General features: G+C 47.4%; 2 protein-coding genes across 3 annotated transcripts; one reads left to right on the plus strand and one right to left on the minus strand.

The window, feature by feature from the left end:
• Nucleotides 1–4159: 4159 nt before the first annotated feature.
• LOC100829265 (branched-chain-amino-acid aminotransferase 5, chloroplastic) lies at nucleotides 4160–8416 on the minus strand. Of its 2 annotated transcripts, XM_014895502.2 has the most exons (10): nucleotides 8126–8416; nucleotides 7900–8000; nucleotides 7325–7502; nucleotides 6998–7174; nucleotides 6798–6929; nucleotides 6604–6702; nucleotides 6164–6280; nucleotides 5758–5853; nucleotides 5548–5660; nucleotides 4160–5159 (listed from the first exon to the last, which is right to left on the minus strand). In XM_014895502.2, the coding sequence occupies exons 1-10, from the start codon at nucleotides 8228–8230 to the stop codon at nucleotides 5042–5044; spliced, it is 1236 nt and encodes a 411-aa protein (XP_014750988.1). In that variant the 5' UTR covers nucleotides 8231–8416; the 3' UTR covers nucleotides 4160–5041. The 2 variants fall into 2 exon arrangements, with proteins under 2 accessions (XP_014750988.1, XP_010240235.1); XM_010241933.2 differs by lacking the exon at nucleotides 8126–8416 and having other exon boundaries at nucleotides 7325–7497.
• A 7803-nt stretch (nucleotides 8417–16219) lies between these two features.
• LOC100844431 (probable aquaporin PIP1-2) lies at nucleotides 16220–18310 on the plus strand. Its single transcript, XM_010241935.3, has 4 exons — nucleotides 16220–16852; nucleotides 16964–17259; nucleotides 17338–17478; nucleotides 18001–18310. The coding sequence occupies exons 1-4, from the start codon at nucleotides 16519–16521 to the stop codon at nucleotides 18094–18096; spliced, it is 867 nt and encodes a 288-aa protein (XP_010240237.1). The 5' UTR covers nucleotides 16220–16518; the 3' UTR covers nucleotides 18097–18310.
• The last annotated feature ends 569 nt before the right edge of the window (nucleotides 18311–18879 follow it).

Raw genomic sequence — 18879 nt, forward strand, 5'->3', positions numbered from 1 at the left:
AGAAAACCAGAGTGGTGTCAGGTTTACATCGACAAAAACTGAAAGGGTAATCCGGTTAAATGAGACATTTAAAAGGTTTGCATCCACGTAATTTTGTTTCTGGATCCGCAACTGGTTGTGTGTCTAAACTCCTTGCAATACATTCAGCCATCTGCATGCTCATAAAGAAACCTGAAATATCCCCTCAGTTTCTTTACTAACAATTTTCCTCAATTGTGTATACATTTGAACTCTCAAAGCATGATTAAGCATTTTATAATTAATCGTTTTTATTTCCCCTAGGCAAATTATTTTAATGGATATGATCTAATTGGGTGAGACGAGGTGAAGATGACGACAAAGTGGAAGATAAATGAATGGACAATGCGATTAAGTGATGAAAAATGTGACCGAAAGGCCAAACAATAATTTGTTCCGCTTCAATTTTATCTCCAAATGACTACATGTGGTAATTAGAGGTTGTTTTTGTTAATATACCCCATCTAACCATCTATTCCAAAAGACCGATCTGATAAAAAGAGAAGATATGATACACTTAACATCTTTTCTTCACATCCGACGTGGATGTGAAAAGAAAGAAGCTCCCCTCACGCCTAACGTGGGCGTGGATAATAATTGGAAAAATGAGGGAGAGACCTCAGCTCTAATACCATGTCAACATACCCGATCTGACCATCTATCCCAAAAGATCGATCGGATAGGAAGAGGAGATATGATACAAGTAACAACAGTTTCGACCATATTCCCAACTATCAAATTTTGATAGAAATGGGTGAATTCCCAACTACCAAGTTTTGATAGAAATGTATGACTTACAAATTTATGGACTAAATTGTTCGTACTATCAATTTAAGGGACCTAGTGCAATGTCCTTAATAAGTATGACATGCTAATTATCTGGTGGGCAAAAATATATGGACACACCTAACTACATTACACAATGCACAATGATTAGAATAGATAATGTACTTCAATTTAGAAAAAGTTTCATATCGAATTAGTTAGGACAATAATTAACTCCACCAAACTCGCTGACTATTTTTTTGGGAGTCTCTCTCTGACTTGCACATATAGCAATGTCTATTGGTTTTCTCTTGAAGTTTTCGGATTAACAATTTGTGTCTTGCTAGTAGGAGCAAACGAAATTGCTGCAAAACAAGATGAAAAATCCCCAATGTTTAATAGGGTAATGGGAACAAACTGAAGGGTTGCATTTATATAAAATTTCCCTCTCTGCACAGCAGCAACCGTCACCATCCAATTCTTAATTCCCAGGATGTGACAAAGCAACTAAAATAAGATTCGCCAGAAAATTCGTTGGATTAGAGTGAAATAACAAACGTACCACTTGTGCATTTTCTTTCGATGCTTTGTATATTCATCTTAAATAAACGATCAATTTGTGATCATAGTTTTTTAAAAAAAATTGTGATCATACATCTCAAAAAACATATGTACTTGTACGTAGCTTTGGGTTTGGGCACCGGTGGGTGGGTTTCGCTCCTTTGGGTTTGGGCACCCTTCCGATCCGACGGAGAAACAAGAATAAAAAAGGACGTTCGGTACGTAGCTTCCATGAATCCATGGCCGTCCGATCAGCAATGGAAGGCCAGAACGTGCATGCGGATCGTGGAGAGCGACGTCGGGCTCGGCCGGTCCGCGTTGGCGGACGGGTCGTTGTCCTGCGTGTCGGCCGCTGGCTTTTTTTGCGTCTCGCCATGATTGGCAAACGGACGAGCGACCAATGTTGTATATATATGCGTGTTGAACACACTCGTGTATTTTATTCCGGGCGACGACGTCTCAACCTCCGCTTCCTCATTCAGAAGCTCGAACGGCTGGGCTTCCTTCCCCGGCTTTTTTCAGATGGACGTGGTCGCTGGTCAGCGCGCAACGCGTGATTGCCCAGTGCGTGCTGTAATTCGGTTCAGGGGGCGCGTCAGGTGCAGAGCAAAGAATAGAAAAGGAACGTGCACGTAAAGCGGTCCAAGAGAAAACTCTCTCGGCCGCATGCATTGCACATTTTGCTGCACGTATCGGCCGGTGTGCCTGAAAGGCTAATAAAAATTCGGCGTCTCGCCGTTGGGGCGTTGGTTCCCTGTCGCTGTTGCAGCTATTACACCTAAAGAGGGTCTCTATTCCATTTTAAAGGATAGAGGCGAAAAAAAACTCTTCAACAGATGAGTGGCTCCCCTGTCCCTTCCACATCAGCTTTCTTCCATCCCGTGCCTTCTTCCTCGTGCGTCCAATCCCCGTACCTCTTGGCTGCCGGAGCTCTGCGCCGCCGGCCGGCACCGTCCTGCATCGTGCCGCAACTAGCCGTCGCCCGTGCCCTGCCACTGGCCGCCGTACGGGCCTTGGGCCGCCGCCGCCCGCCTCCTGCCCGACTCCGACCGCCTCCTCCCTCCACACCCCTCCCGCTCGTTGCCCGTCGCCCTGCGCAGCTGCGGCGCCGCGCCGCTCGGCTCCTCCTGCGCGCGAACCGCCGCCCGCCTCCTCGCACCGCGCCTTCGGGCCGCCGCGCCCCCGTGCAGCGCCGCCGTCACCCCTGATTGCGTCTGCGCCCCGGCCCGCCGCGCCACGCCGCCGTCGCCCTGACCATGGCCGCGCCCCGGTCCGTCGCCTCCCCGCGCCTAGCCCCGCGACCTGCCGCAATGCATCGCCGCCACCTCGTTGGCGCCGCCGCCTGTGGCCGTCCAACTTCCCCAACGCCTCTTTGCCCTCCGTGATCCTTCCAGTGCAGAATATTGGGGAGAAGAAGGGGAAAAAATGAAAAGAAAATAAATAGAAGGCTAGTCACTGGCGAGTAGGTTCCACATGTCATACACTATTTAGGGGCTGTGGAATAGGGACCATTGCTGAAGACACTTGCATTTTCTAGGACCCTAAAATTTAGGGAGAGCTTCTAGATGCAGTTTAGGGACCCTCTTTTAGGAGTTACTGCTGAACATGCTCTGAAGCTCCGCAAACCGCACAGAGAAACAGAAAACCTTTCTTATTTCCGGCCGGAGAGCAGCTAGCAACTGTGACGCCGACGACTGCTGTCCGGCCGTCTGTCTCTAGGTGGGCGATCGATTCGATCGCGTCGCCGTGTGGCTCTCGCGGACTCCCCTAATTGGCCTTGCGAAAAAGCATGATTTGATATATCATGCCATCAATCAAATCGCTTAACAAACCCAGGGTTTTGTTTCTACTCGGTTTGGAGGTAAACACCTCACCGGCCATTCCGGATTGGTCGTCATCCATATAATGCATGTTTCGTCTGCACTGGCGTACACAAAAAGAACTTGGTTGTTAGGGTGTTAGTGTTGTGGCTGTCCAAATCTAAACCCAACACCATGCAAACTGCCCATCTCTTCTTCTTTTCCACATTCGAATAGGTCAGAAACAGTGGCAGGTGAGCAACTTTGTCTTGTGGTCTGATATATCCTTGCCAGCAGTTTGACAGTGCTTATCTAGAGCCGCAGGAAGAATGTATTTGCGCAGTTCTTCTTTTGCAACCTTTTCAAGGCGAGAGATATGGTAACAAGCAGCCAGAAAACGTTATGAGCCCAGGAAATGTGTTGACTAGATGCAGATTTGATCTGTAATTGCGTGCACTGTAGCAAATTTAAGGTTTCAAAGGAGCAGCGCATCTGTGCATGACACCAGACGACCACCCCAGATGTAAATAATTAGATGCAGCGAGCCATCATGGGCAAACATGATTTCATGGCTGGCCCCGTTGTCACCTGACGAAATATAGTTAGGCACTGTGCTTGCACATACCCCACGAAATATAATTAGGCACTGAGCCAATAATTTAGCTTGAATGCATATCAGTATGTCAGACATAAACAAGTTATGACTTATGAACGCAGTCAGATGCAAGAAACATATACAGCACGGAGTGCAAGCAAGTCATTGTTATTTACAGTGGCCGTGTGGTCAATTCAGATGGGGAACAAAATGAGAATAAACGATAGATGGGGGTTTATTTATCTTTAGACCCAGCTTAATGCTATGTTGTTTCCGTATATGCTACCTGCCCAAATTATTCTACTCTACATAGAGCAGAAGTTCTGTGAGAAAGTTTAGTGATTTGCATTATTTTGCTTGTGACAAAACACAAGAGGATAATTTGGCACAAATGAGGAACTTGTAGAAACCATCCAGATGATAAAGTCTACAACGCCCCTTGACTTCATTTAACAGCAAAGACATTGTTCAATCCAACCAAAATTCAAGAACAAAAATCAATCTATAAAAATTGTTCGATCCAACACAATCTATACAACAATATTCTGAAAATTACAACAAATAACACTGTCATCGTATACACTTAGCATGACGAAACACATCCCAAGCTTCAGAGGAAAAAATCATAGCATTACATTACACAAACCCAAATGAAGGTGGCGGGGGAGGGTGGCGATGGGAGACAGGGCCTCGCATCTGGGGCTGTGGGATTTAGGGCGTCGCATCCTGGAGAAGAGGCGACGAGCTCCTGGCCGGACAGCCTCCGGCGAGATGGGCGTTGGAGCTGGGCAGGTGCGAAGCAGATCGATTCGGGGTGGGGTGAGCTCCTTCGACGACGTGGCGGCGCGACGAGCTGCTTGGCGGCGGCCTTGCGAAAGAGAGAGAGCGGCGGCCTTGCGGAAGAGGGAGAACGGCGGCGGCCGGAGGGAAGGTGGCGGATCAGGTGCCGGCTGTGGAGAGGAGACGAATCGGGGGGAGGTGGGGTCGGCCGGTGGCTGCTCCCGCTGGTAGGGAGAGGTGGCGGCGCGAGCGCCCGAGACCTAGAGGGAGGAGGCGACGGGAGGGAGAGGTCTGGGTTTTTTTGGCCGCGGTGGCATTTTGGCCGCAATTTGCCGTGGGAGAAGGGGCGCGAAGAAGCCCGGAAAACTGGTCTCGAGCAGTTTCTCGTGGCAGCTCCTTTTACACATGATTTGAGATGGGCTTCTCCTGGCAACCCATGGAAAGTTTTCCCTTTCTTTTGAGCTTCAGCTTCCTGGGGACCTAGAAGCTGGCCTAGAAGGCCAAACGAAGGGGGCCAAAGCCCCTAGTTCAGTTGCACATTCCATCCCATACTGTCCTCTGCAAAGCCTTTCTGGATAGCTGTAAGTGCCGAATAGAGTTGCTGGGACACAACTCCGACCTTCCCGTTCCCATACTCCACTCTACAAATAGACATCAGATTGATGAGAGATGATATTTTTCAGTACAGTGGTAGCAGTTATTAGATAACATGGAGGACCCCACTATTTTTTCCAATATTACACTGACCGGCAATTGCAGAATTTTGTATAAATGGAAAGGATGATAGAAGATAATATGATCAGAGAAATCATAAGGCGGGACCAACAATTTTCAGATACTTGTAGATTCTTAAATTCACCATGAAAAGCTCAGCTCGACAGGCAGTATGTCTGAAATGCCTAATTTCATAAGCTTTCAACCCTACCGGTCCTGTCCTGTCCTGTCCTGTCCTGATTTGGCAGTTTAATGACCATTTCGTCGAACATCCATATAGCACAACTAGTGCCCACAAAAATAAAACCTTATTACCTTCTTCCTTGGTACTCTATGCAACCAACAGGTGATAGTACAACAGCAGTCCCGGTACAGAAGACTTCATCAGCATCAAGCAACTCATCTATGGCAATAAGGCGTTCTTCAACCTGAAAACAAAAGGAATATGGTATATTAGAAGGGAAAGATAATCTCTGTAACAATTGTTGTTACTCCATGGGCAGTGTGAGAGGCCTGTTCACTTACCTGAAATCCAAGGTTTTGAGCAACTTCAATTATACTTCTTCTTGTGATTCCAGGAAGAATTGTTCCCGTTAATAGTGGAGTGGAAAGAACATTGTCCTGTCGAGAAAAACTGGTAACTCTTCGACTAAAATACAGCAATGACAAAATAATGCCAAAGAGTAGAACATGTGTACAGTTTGGAGTAATACTCCTACTTAGTAATAAACTGTTTTAGCTATAGCACGTTAATCAGTGAAGGTATTATGTATCTGAGTCTTGTTCAGTTCTTTCAATAGACTCCGGAAATGCTCGCAACATCATTGTCAGAGAAAACACGGATACTACACTAGAATTTGCTTTACACTGTTATTTTCCTGCAAGGACTTGCAAAGAAAAACTTAAATGGAACAAAGACCAGTCTACATACCTTTACCATAACTATATTACAGGAAGAAACTTCCTCCACAAACTTTTTATGCACGGGATCCAAGTAAAGAACATCAGAATGACCTTTGTCCTTGGCTCGTTTCTGAGCACTACAAACCTGAACGTGGGCACCAAACGCAAAGCATCAGGAACCACATAAACATACACCAATGTTCTCCCTGATCTTTATGTTACTGGAGAATAGTTGAACGTGGTTGTAATTTATCAAACAAAACCAGGGAGATGAAGACATGCATTTATATACATCAAATGTTGTGGAGGAAAGCTAACGCTAACTAGATTCCTAATTTAGCAGCACAACAGTAGTAGCATGTAAGTTGAGGATAACTGTAACAAAAATATTGGAAGTGAACTCATACTCAGAGAACAATTGGGCAAAGATGTATGTGCATATACTTATTGTAGAGAAAGGTGCATTACTGAAGCATAATTTCCAATTGTCTTTATATCACCAGTTCCACCGGGTGCAGCACGGTGATATTCTTCCTCGGTCAACAAGCTAATTGGAGATAGGCCACCCTGAAAGTAAATACATACAACATCAAAATCTTACAGATGTAACCATAAAATGTAAACAGGATACATGGAAAACAAAACAAGCAAAATTCACCAACCTTAAAATAGTGACCAACTGGGCAAACAAAGACGACAAATGTATACTGCGGGGAAGGTGCAACACCCAGGATAGCCCCACTTCCAATCAGCAGCGGTCTGATATACAAAGAACCTTTGCCAGTGGGAGGTACCTGCAATGGAGCACATAACTCATGAGAAAAGAGATGCATCACCACTGTTCAAGAGGAGATGTACTTACCCAACGCTTGTTTGCCAATATGGTTTGCTTGACACCTGATAAGAACTGCTCTACACTTGGTGCAGGCATGCATAACCTGTCTGCACCTATCCTCATCCGCAATGCATTTTCCTCAGGGCGAAAAAGCAGGACTGATCCATCATGTTGTCTATGTGCTCGAAGACCTTCGAGCAATCCCTGCAATTTTACAAGCATTTTATTGCATATCAAACACAATGGACAAAAAAGAACAACCTACATATCTGAAATCAATAAGGCTATTTTTATATAGCACTGTTCATCAATCATACATGTGATTCTTCAAGGCACAGCAGGAGCTAGACAAACCTGGCCATAATTTAACACTGCAGCAGCTGGGTTCAGCTCAATTGGCCCGTATGGAACCAATTCACCCTTGGTGAACACCCCGTCTGACGAACTTTTCATTATGTACATAAAGTCTGTCGGGACCAGTTGAAATCCAAGAGTCTCCCAGTTGAAGTCGACTAGATCTGGGGTTCCTGTGCTGGAACAGCAGATCACATGAACAAACAATAATTTAGTGAAAGAGTAAAATGCCCATGATGGAACAGCCAGCGGCCAGCGGGGACCAATGTTTAGCAGCTACCAAATGTAAATGCATAGTAATCCTGTGGTAGTACTACATCGATTTTTTTCCCCTTTATTTATCTCTTTTGTAGTGCTACGGTTAGTCTCTTTCCGTTCACCAGCACATCAATTTTGCACATAAGTAGCAACGCTAGAGTGTCAATCAATCGTCCTTCTTTATATACAATCTCAAAATTTTCAATCACGTTCTTAACTTCTTATTCGACAAGTAACAGCAGGCGGGCCTAGTGGCGTATCATAAAACGAAAAGTGAAAACGCGCCAGCGCAGGGCACCGGCTCAAGGTGTCAATACTTGTATGCTGCCGTCATCAGCGTTGACCACCGGCTCCTTCTCGCGGTAGGGCCTCGTCCGGAGACGGCGATCGCGCTGCAGGTCAACTGCTTCTTCCGAATCTGCAGGACAGCACCATTCAGTTTGCGATGTTACCACATCCATGCAAGACAGCACCAATCAGTTTGAGATGGCACGCGTTGCTACCGTACACACATGAAAATCCGTATGAAGTCGTGGTACTTACGGGGCGTGAGGCAGGGCGCGGATGCGGCGTGGGGGAAGAGGTCGCCGTGCCGCGCGGGTGATCGGGAGAGGGGAACGACGGGAAGGAGCGGGGGCGGAGCTCCATTTGTACTCAGTCGAGCTCGCACCGGGGCGTAGGTGGGGGTAGGTGGGGGAGACCGGGAGGCGAGGAGTAGTGGGTGGCGGGCTGGCGGCGGCGGAACGCATGAGCGGCGAAAGTGCCGGCGGGTCGTTGCCATTGGCTCGCCGGTTGGCGTTGCTGTCAGGAGTTTCCGAAGGGTGGGATCGCGACGGGCGACGGCTGCGTGGGCCGCTGTGCGCGTGGGCCGCGGTACCGGGGCGTGGAAGTGGAAGAAGCCTGCGGCGGCGATCGTTGTTTCGACCGAGACGTTCTGATAAGCGGGACTTTGGGCTCGCACCGAATTGCAACAACATGGAAGCTCTCGTTTTTACCGAAAGACGTCGAAGCTCAATGTGTTGATGGGTACAATGGAGGCTTCTGGGCTGGTCGTGGCCCATGTCACGTTGCATTGGGCCGGGGTCCAGTTTTTATCGAAAGTAAAGTTTGCTTCACGCAACGACGGCAGAATTGAATTGGAATGTTCCCCTCAAAAAAAAAATTGAATTGGAATGGCGAGGTATGGACGTCATTTGCCTTGCGCTGTTGCGCTGAAGCACAACGGTTAAAGTACGCAGACCATCACGTAGAAGGTATTTGTATCATGTAACAACCGTTTTTTCAATTTTATCGCAAAACAATTAACATTCAGACAAGTACTTTTTGACACATTACATCTATTGCGTCTTGAACGACGCTTGATGGCATGGAAATGCCACCATACTCCAATTAGATAGGTTTACCACTACCTTATATTTGCAAAATTCTAAGAAATTTTTATGTATCTATTTCTGAGAGTAAAAGATTTATCTAATCGCTTTGGTGTACTTGGTGGCTGAACAAACAATGAGAAATTATCCTTGTTCATCCTAGGCCATCGTCAAACCCTATGTGTAGAGATATCTGACCTTCCACCAGTTTGATCTCTTATGGTGGCATGTACGTGCTACACGGCATGAAACATTCCTATTCTCATTTCTAAGATAAAAAGTTTTCCACGATTAGTCAAAACATATAATATAAAGATGTCTTTACTTACTTGTATCTGCTTTTGACATTGAATCGGTGGGTCGGTTTCATTTTCAATAAAATGGAGCCGGGGAAGAATTCCTGATTTTCTAGACATTTCTTTACTTCAATGTATGAAAATGCATTCCTCGTAAAAAAAATTGTATGAAAACACAGTGCCCTTTGTTTGATTGTGCCAAAATTTTACGATGGCGGGAGTAAGAGTTGTTAGTGGCTACCTTACCAACTAATATTACAAAAAAACACACATAAAAATGCACCTCTTAATTTTAGGGTGCATTGTATCACCAATGTACTATACCTTAATGTACACAATGGTTCGAACTGATGTTGAGAACTTATGTTTCTTCGACTAAGTCCATCCTCCAACCCCGTAATCCGACACACCATCCACTTGTTCAATCGATTCTTCAGCTGTGCAGTGATCGTTGTTTTTTTTACTCCATGCTTTCAGTCTTTGCTTCCAAATGGCATATTCCGGAGCAAGGTGGGTTACGTTCTATTAATTAAAATAAAAAATACAGATAAAATTTGACCCAATGGTACATATTAAAAGCACTAGATCCCTCTGTAATAAAAATGGTCACTCCTGAATTATGTAGGGTTGTTAGGTCACCAGACATTCACCGAGTGAAACTAATATATAAACATATTACAAAAATAATAATATTGTGTTGTACAAATATGGCATATATGGTTGGGGTAGGGGACCGGTGCCCCCCAGGCTAGGGGGGGGGGCATACATCCCGATGCAAAAACAGTATATGTAAATGTTACAAAAATACGAAATTCAAAAGAAAACAAGTTTTCATGGTTCTGGTAGGAGGATCATGCCCCACCTTCAATCTCTACTACTTATAAAGGCACCAACATTTTCTTTTCTAGAACTACCCCAAAAAACGTACGCAAACTATTCCCATCTCACAATTACCAAACAATTAGGCCCTCTAACAACTAACATTTAGTCTGCTAATTTTTGGTTGTGTGCATTTAGCAATTAATTTCCATCCGACGCACTCTGCCACCGGACATGGCTCTTTCCAACCCAACTCTTCCTATGCACGCACGTACCCAGCTAACCAATCAAGCCAAACTCTCCACTGCCTTCCTTTCTTCCCTTCCAGCGCCCGACCGCTCTCGCCGACGGCCGCCGCCCGACGGCGCGCTCATGCGACCGCCACCGGCCGCTGCCGCAAACGTCACCCTCGCCTGTAGCCACATCCCTTCGCGCGCCTCCGCCATCAACTCGACCACCTGCCGCTGCCCTCTCGCCGTCTAGCTGGCCCGCCACCACCCTCACTGCTCTCGCGTCGCGCACGTGCAGTCCTTGGGCGCCCGCCAACCACCACCCGACACCGGGCCCTCACGCGCCCACCTTCAAGAGCCCGCCGCAGCCGCCCTTGCGCCCCGCATCTTCTGCAAACTCCTCTATCGCCGCCGCCCTTGCACCCCGCATCTCCCGCCAACTCCTCAAGCCCCGCAATCGGGACACGCGAGGTGCCCTGCACGTTGAGGCACCACCGTCCCTTTGAGTTGTCATCGTCTTTGCTCTCGCACGAATCGCCGCTGACGCGGCCGGAGCATCCGTCACCCCGTCCAGTCCCCTGGAAGTGAGCTTCTTGATCCGACTACAATAGAAAGCTCTTGGAGTTGTGTGAAGCTCCTGTTTTTGATCGGTCTATGCTTGAAAGATTAACAATTGTGTTCACATTTATCAAATATGACGACAATTCTCAGAATTTTGATTGCATTGATTGATTATGTGATTCTTTGTATATCATAAATGATTTAGTTGTCTCCATGCCATGGATAGTTTATTCAACCCTCTCTCAATTTCTTTGCAGTTAGTTAGTCCCTTTGATCCATAAAAAGTGTCGCTTCCTTAGTACAAAAATTTGTTAGTCCATAAAAAGTGTCGCCTCCTTAGTACAAAATTTGTACTAACCGAGTACAAAATGGACGACAGTTTTTATAGATCAGAGGGAGTAATATTTTCCTTTGATTTTGTTGAGTACCAAATAGCTTAGTGCTAAGTTGTGGATGCTGGTACTGGTAAAAAAAATGTGGATGCTGGATCGGAATCGTGTCTTGTAATACTATGCTTCGTTGATTTTGAATTTCAGCAATAAATTTCTTTGCCGACATTCATCTGTCTTTTATTTCTTTGCTAAATATTATTGTGTTTGTAGATTTTATCTGAGACATCATGCGTGGGTCATGTGTTACACGCGCAAGCTACATCGTTACAATGACAACTATTCAAGTGGTTCAATGACAAAGAAAGTTGATAAAAAACAACTTGAAGAAAGATGAGATTCAAAAGAGATGTTTAATCTTTCTTTGTGACACGCGTGCACGTGCAAACTTACTAGTACTTGTTAAACTTATCTGGCAAGTATATTAAGGTACATCGAGGTACATGACATGTACATCGTCCATTTTAAGTACCTTATCAATTTATAGATGGCAGAAAGTAGTCAATTTTAAGTACAGCCAATACATTAACAAGTACTAATTGACTTCTCAATCATTGTCCTAATGGCGAGACGAGAGAGATAAGTATTAAGGTGAGAGAGATAAGGAAGAGGTGAGAGAGATAAGTGTCAGAGAGGTGAGAGACATAAAGGTGTCAGACGAGACATGGTAGGAACCACTTTTGGCTCTATCTACCAATCACACGCATGGCAGTGAGATTAAAAATAAAGGATAGACATATGTGCGGTCAGAACGGTGGGTGTAGATACCGCTATGGGTACCGGGAGGTTTGGCACGAGAGCTTGCTGAGGTATTGGCCCCAAACTAGGATGCTTGTATTTTTGTGGGGTTTCCCTTTCTAGGCTTAGACTTAGACCATGCTGTGGTAGAAAAGCAAGCAAGCCCATTACAGGGGTTTAGTGCAAAGTGAAGATGTGGAAGCCCTTATAGGTCCACGGATTACCCTTTTAGACTTACACCATCGTAGGATTTTACTGCAAAGTAATTTCCCTTTCTAGCCCTCCCTTGGCGGGGCCAAGGACTGAAAGAACAAGTAGGATAAGGTTCCGGTCTCTCTTCCTAATCCATTCTTGCATAATTTAAGTCACCTGAATGCATGAGTGGCCATTTTCGGAAATAACCTAGACCAGTGGCAGACCCAGGATAATTTTAAAGGTGTGGCGGATTTTACAGAAAAAAAATCGCATGCAATACAACTATGCAAAACCTCATTGAAATACTAGACATATATTACTTTTTTTTCAACAAGTATAGTAAAATCCAAAAGTAAGATATTGGAGTTCAAAATACCTCAATAGATGAAACTGACATGGATGACCGATCACCAACTCATAAACTATATTAATTAGAGAAACTTAGGAATAATCTCCAAAACATTGAAACCATACAAAAAAAATATGAATTAGTAACTACAAGTGTCATATGTATGATAGAATGATAGAAAACACATTATGCAAGTAAGATATTAGAACCAAAATATCCATAATAATGAATCTTTATTTGCATTTAGTATACCGCGACAATGGTATTCTTCTACCTTCTGAAATTCTTTCTTCAGTTCAGCAAAATCAAGTCCTTTGAATAACCCTCGCTTGTGCTACCATCAGTGTCAAAGAAACTCTTTATATCTGAATAAAAAGACATGGATAATCAGTTTCTGCAATTTGAGTTCTAAAGTTTCGATTTTTATTTTTGAAGACACCTCTGCTCTGCATCCTCCTCGCTGATCGCCTGACCGCAGGCGCAGCGCCCGTCGGCGTGGCCGACCGCCCATCGGTGCCGTCAACCCGACGTTCTGCTGCTGTGCCGCCCCGCCGCGCTGCGCTGGCGGTGGCGTTCTCTCTTATGTGTCTCCGGCAGTTTGGTCTTCTGGTAGTCTGGTGCGCGTGTGTTTGTTGGATTGTTGCGCCGCGGCGGCAGAAGATGGGAGCCTCTCGAGTCTCAAGAAAGAAGAAGGGGGTCAAGTTGAACAAACGCACGAAATCGGGAATGACCTGGTGCCTGGCGGCGACCACTGTCGATCAAATTCACGAGCAGTTGCGCGAGGCCAGGGTGTAGACCGTGTCGATGCTAGGCTGGGTGGGCTGAGGTGAGGACAGTATACCTATATTGGGCTGATGGGCCAAAAATTAGGTGTGACACGGGCGTTACCATGCCACACCGGTAGTTCCGCCCCTGGTTCGATCTACACTGAACCTGGTCTCAATGGTTGCCTATATAGCGAGGGTGATGTGCTCGGCGATATTGAACGAAAGAGTACATATAGGTACTACAATGTCGAACTCATCTGAAGATGTTTTCAAAGAATATTGTCGTGTAGTCCATCTTAAGAATAACTGAAAGATTAGACGTTTTGCATGTCTTATGCAATTTTACACTGTGTCTAAAAGCATTGGAGAAGAGGGTCAAAGTACCGTAGCCGTATGATCTGCTTCAGGTAAAATTATCAGGACGAACCAACTATTCCTCTTTATCGCATAGTAGATGTGACTAGATTCCTCTTCAGGTAAAATTATCAGGACCAACCAAGGGCAACGCTTGGCTAAATTCTCAGCCTCACGCCTCTGTGATACGCATGGCCTACCGTGCGCCACCGCATCGCAAAACCTGCAAATAAACTGTACATATATACCCCACACGATTGCCTATGCCCTCTCGTTTCGCACATGATAATTGCAGCGGAGCACGAGATCAAGGGGCAGGCAAAACGTGAGGAGTCGATCCAACTGGCGGCGGAAGGACGATTAGTTTTTCTTTCCCAACGCGCGGAAGTACGTGTCATCTTGAGCCGTCGCGTTCTTCCGGATTCCGCCGAAAATAAGGCGGTCGGTCGTCACCGGCGCTACTGTCTGATCCGTAGAGTAGCTGCTGCCCTGCCAGCTTCAGGAAAAAGACGGACCCAAGCCCTGATACGTGGCAAAGTGCAAAGATGGTGCACACCTGGATGAAGCTGATAGAAAGAGACAACTTTAACCGGCAGCTGAGATTTTACATGATTCCCATTCTCCATTTCGCCGATCCAGCTCCTAGCTATGGCGGTAGTTGGGCGCAAGTACGTGCCTCTCGTGTGTGACAGGCCGGGTAGAGGCGCTGCGGGGCCCCTGAGGCAGGCAGCGGGTGAGCTGTCCTCACATGCGTCGCGGCTTGTACAACCATCCGGATAAGGACGACGCCCCGACACGATATCAGGGTGCAGCTGCATGCTGATACGTACAGCCTGACTCGTGTGTACCAGCTTGATTCCACATTTTTGTGCCGTTTTTCTATTTCCCACATCGCTGCTGCGTCGGATTAATTGCTCGGCTCCGGTGTGTCCTGACCCTTTTTGTCCCTCTGATCTGGCATCCAGAGTTTCGTCCTGGCCTCCTGGGATAACAAACTTCGCGTCCGGCGTCCGGGTCCGGGAGGGGATCGAGTTTTCAGCTAGCAGCCGTTGAACTTGGGAGAACCAACTCATTCATGGTTTCATGGGGGCTCACCTCACGCTAATGGTTGCTAGCGGCTGTACCACGGATAAATGAAAATGAATTGACTCCCGTTGTTCGGTTCGATCTGGATATGCACAACATTCCTTTCACGGGCCATTATTATTGAACGAATCATGTGCAACGAACGACGAGTACAGCGGAAACGAGCTCTCGCGCGATCAGGCCTGGTTCCCGAACAGGCGGTGGTTGAGCGATGCTCGTCATGCAAGCCCTCCTCCTCCCGCTGCATGGATTTGTTTACGAAATCCCTTCTTAATTACTCCCGTCAGTCCCTTTCCGGTACTAAAACTAATCATTAGACCGCAAATACGTCCAAACCACGAGTGTTTTAATCAAATGGAGCTCCTGTCAATTCGTGGTGTTCGGGATGGGACACGGGCGCCAGCCAACCCGGACGACCCCCACCACAAACTTTAGCCGCGCCGCGCCGCCCCTAGCAGGGCTGGCAGGTACGTGTTGTAGGAGTGCGTGATGGATGATGGCGCTGGAATTTCCCGGGACAGGTTTTCTGAATTATTCTGCAACTTGTGGCGCTGATGAGATGGCCGGTGGCGTGGTAGGGAGATACGAGAAGATACGGCCAGTTCGGCCGACCGTTGGCGAGAGAGATCGAGATAGGGGTATGATGGGACGCCGTGCTGCGGCGTGCGGCAGCAACTATACGTACATCGCCGCTGCTGCTGTTGAAAAGAACCGGAAATCGGGCAGACAGGGAAAGAGTAGAAAGGAGGCATTAATACGAGAACAGAAATCGGGGCTGTGACGGTGACGGGGCAGGAGAATCGCGATAAAAACGAGGAAACGAGACAAAGGCTGGGGTTTTCAGACGACGATGAGTACACAACACACGACGCAAAATTGCATGTTTCGTCCCGTAGCTGGCCATCGAAATCCAAGATGACAATTCTGGGATATACGTGACACGATAGAATTAATTCTCCCCTCCTTTCTAAGCTGCAGGTTCAACATTATGCATGCAAAAAGGCAACCTTTTCAAACAAGGGGTGTACAAGCGGACCTCATACATCATCTTATCGTGCATTTGGAGCTTTTCGACAAAGGGGCCAGATGGAATAGTTATTTTGAGGAACCCAGATGGAATAGTTATCGCTCATCATTCTTTCGCTGAGGGTCAGGGTTATCATCACTTCACAAGAAAATTCAGCTCAAAGTTTACTGAAACAACGTCGACACCGCAGCCACAAACGATGAGATGCCGGCCTATCAGCAGCTTGAACCGTGATTAGCGAAAGCAACACGAGAATCGTTAATTAGGTTACGGTTCAAGGACGATGATGTATACATGTTCTCAGATGCAATAGTTCGCGCAATAATTGCAAAGTCATTGATTGATAATGGCAGCAGTTGCAGTAGTGCAATTTTCTGAAGTTAAAAAAACTGATGCAGCAGTGGTATTAACTTCTGAACTTTAAAAACTGTTGGGTCCAAACGTTAAACACAAGCAGATAACGCAGATAAACACCAACGCAAGGCAAGACAACAGAAACGGACCCGCTCCTCCTCCCTGTCACCGTCCGGACCACCCCACCCCCGTCCTCGTCACCTTTCGTCCTCAGCTCCTTCCAGAACCGCCTCCGTCCGTTTCTCCAGTCTAGCTGGCTCTGGCTGCCTTGCCATTGCTCGTTTGCTTGCCCCTATAAGACTCTTCACTCCCAGTGCAGCCCTCACAGACGCACACAGAAGCCATATCCCATTTCATCCCAGCAGCTCAAGCTAGAGTAGCCAGTTTCGGCAGCCTAGGAAATGGAAGGCAAGGAGGAGGATGTCCGCCTGGGCGCGAACAAGTTTTCTGAGCGGCAGCCCATCGGCACGGCCGCGCAGGGGTCAGAGGACAAGGACTACAAGGAGCCTCCGCCCGCGCCGCTGTTCGAGCCCGGCGAGCTCAAGTCGTGGTCCTTCTACCGCGCCGGCATCGCCGAGTTCATGGCCACCTTCCTCTTCCTCTACGTCACCATCCTCACCGTCATGGGCGTCAACAATTCCCCCTCCAAGTGCGCCACCGTCGGCATCCAGGGCATAGCCTGGTCCTTCGGCGGCATGATCTTCGCCCTCGTCTACTGCACCGCCGGCATCTCCGGTACCCCCACTCTTCCTCCTCCCTCTGCTTCGATTCTTGGCAGTTCTTCCTCTGTTTTGCTTTGTTTTTCTTGTTGTGTGCTAACTGCAAAGGGGCGTGTGGCGACTGCAGGAGGGCACATCAACCCGGCGGTGACCTTCGGGCTGTTCCTGGCGAGGAAGCTGTCGCTGACCAGGGCCGTGTTCTACATCGTGATGCAGTGCCTCGGCGCCATCTGCGGCGCCGGCGTCGTCAAGGGGTTCCAGTCGGGGCTGTACATGAGCAGCGGAGGCGGCGCCAACGCCGTCGCTGCCGGCTACACCAAGGGCGATGGCCTCGGCGCCGAGATCGTCGGCACCTTCGTCCTCGTCTACACCGTCTTCTCCGCCACCGACGCCAAGAGGAACGCCAGGGACTCCCATGTTCCCGTAAGTGCTCCTCCTTGTTCGAGTAACATGTGGTTTCATTTTCCTGCCGTGCTTCATGAGTTCTGATTGTTCAAACAGATCCTTGCCCCACTGCCAATTGGGTTCGCGGTGTTCCTGGTCCACCTTGCCACCATCCCCATCACCGGCACCGGCATCAACCCGGCGAGGAGCCTTGGCGCTGCCATCATCTACAACAAGTCGCACAACTGGGCAGACCACGTGAGTGAACTGAAACTGAAACCAAACCCCCTTTTTCCTCCTGACCTGAAACAAAAAGGAACCGTTTTTCTTTCTTTCTCAAAAGCAAAAGGAACCGTTTTTGCAGTAATCGTTGCAGTAGCTTAAAATTGATACAGACACACAGCTGTTCCGGCATAGCTGCTTCCTTTAAGGCCTGATGTGAAATTGGGAAGTTTAACCTGATGGACTGATGTAAATTGTGGTGTCTCCATGTAAAAAAGAAAAAGAAAATAAGTGGCAGCAGACAAGTAGCAGCAATAATTAAGCAGCTGTAGTTGTAGCTGATGCCTGATGGGATGTCATTCTAGTTATTTAACTATGAAAAGTCTACCCTCATATGAAGAAAAATGCTCAAAGACTTGCTTCAGTGTAGCAGGCAACCACCACCTTCCATTATATTTCTTCATCCTAAACCTTCATTATATATAATTCCCCTATGATTTTGCTTTAATTGTCTGTTGTACAATTGCTAACCCGCCCCTCCAATCTTCGCTTTTGCAGTGGATCTTCTGGGTCGGCCCCTTCATCGGCGCCGCCCTGGCAGCCGTCTACCACCAGGTGGTCATCAGAGCAATCCCGTTCAAGACCAAGTCCTAAGCTTGCTGCTTTCTGATGATGGGGCGGCCGTTTCCCGTGCCTACTATGTTGTTACCTTGGGACTCCCGATTTCAATTCCAATTCCAAAGTTTGATGATGTACTTTGCTCTTGTCTTTCACCCGAGAACCCAGACTTGTAATCTCAGTACTCAACTGTGTGTGCTGCCGTTATTGTGCAAATTAAGTTACCATCCCGTCGTCAGACTTCAGTTCAGCTGCTATCTTTCTGCAATTCGCCACCGATGAGTTCATATTTCTTTGAGCTGTTGCCTGTGCCTGTCGTCAGGCCGTGCCGGAAGCGATTTCTTCGGGATGACACGTCAGGTCTCAGTGGTGATGGGGTAAAGGACAATGATGAGCGGAGCTACCTCCATTGGCAAGTAGTAGCGGCTCGCGGCGTGGGTGTATGATCCTCTGCCGCTCTGGTCCTAGCGCAACGATACAAGCTCTACACCGTGGCAGTGGCACATGCCGTGCAGATTGTTTGTTCCGGCGTCCTGCGGTCCTGCCTAGCTGGAAACTCTTTTTACCGCGGTTTGCCAATCGGCGCAACTGGCAATACACGAAGGGCAAGAAAGTAATGCAAGCAAAACGCAAGCCTGGAACGATCGCACAGGTGAAAACAACCGTTGTCCCCAGCCGTTTTACGAACCCTGACAAGAGCATGCCAGCCTCCGAAGGGGCTCAGCCGGTCAACAAGTGGGTAGATATCATTGGGAGGCAAGGCTTCCGCAGGTGGAAGGAAGGCAGACACAAGGCTAACTGCCAAATCCGGTAATGCCA

Source organism: Brachypodium distachyon, chromosome 5 (genome assembly GCF_000005505.3).
Source record: "Brachypodium distachyon strain Bd21 chromosome 5, Brachypodium_distachyon_v3.0, whole genome shotgun sequence".
NCBI lineage: Eukaryota > Viridiplantae > Streptophyta > Magnoliopsida > Poales > Poaceae > Brachypodium > Brachypodium distachyon.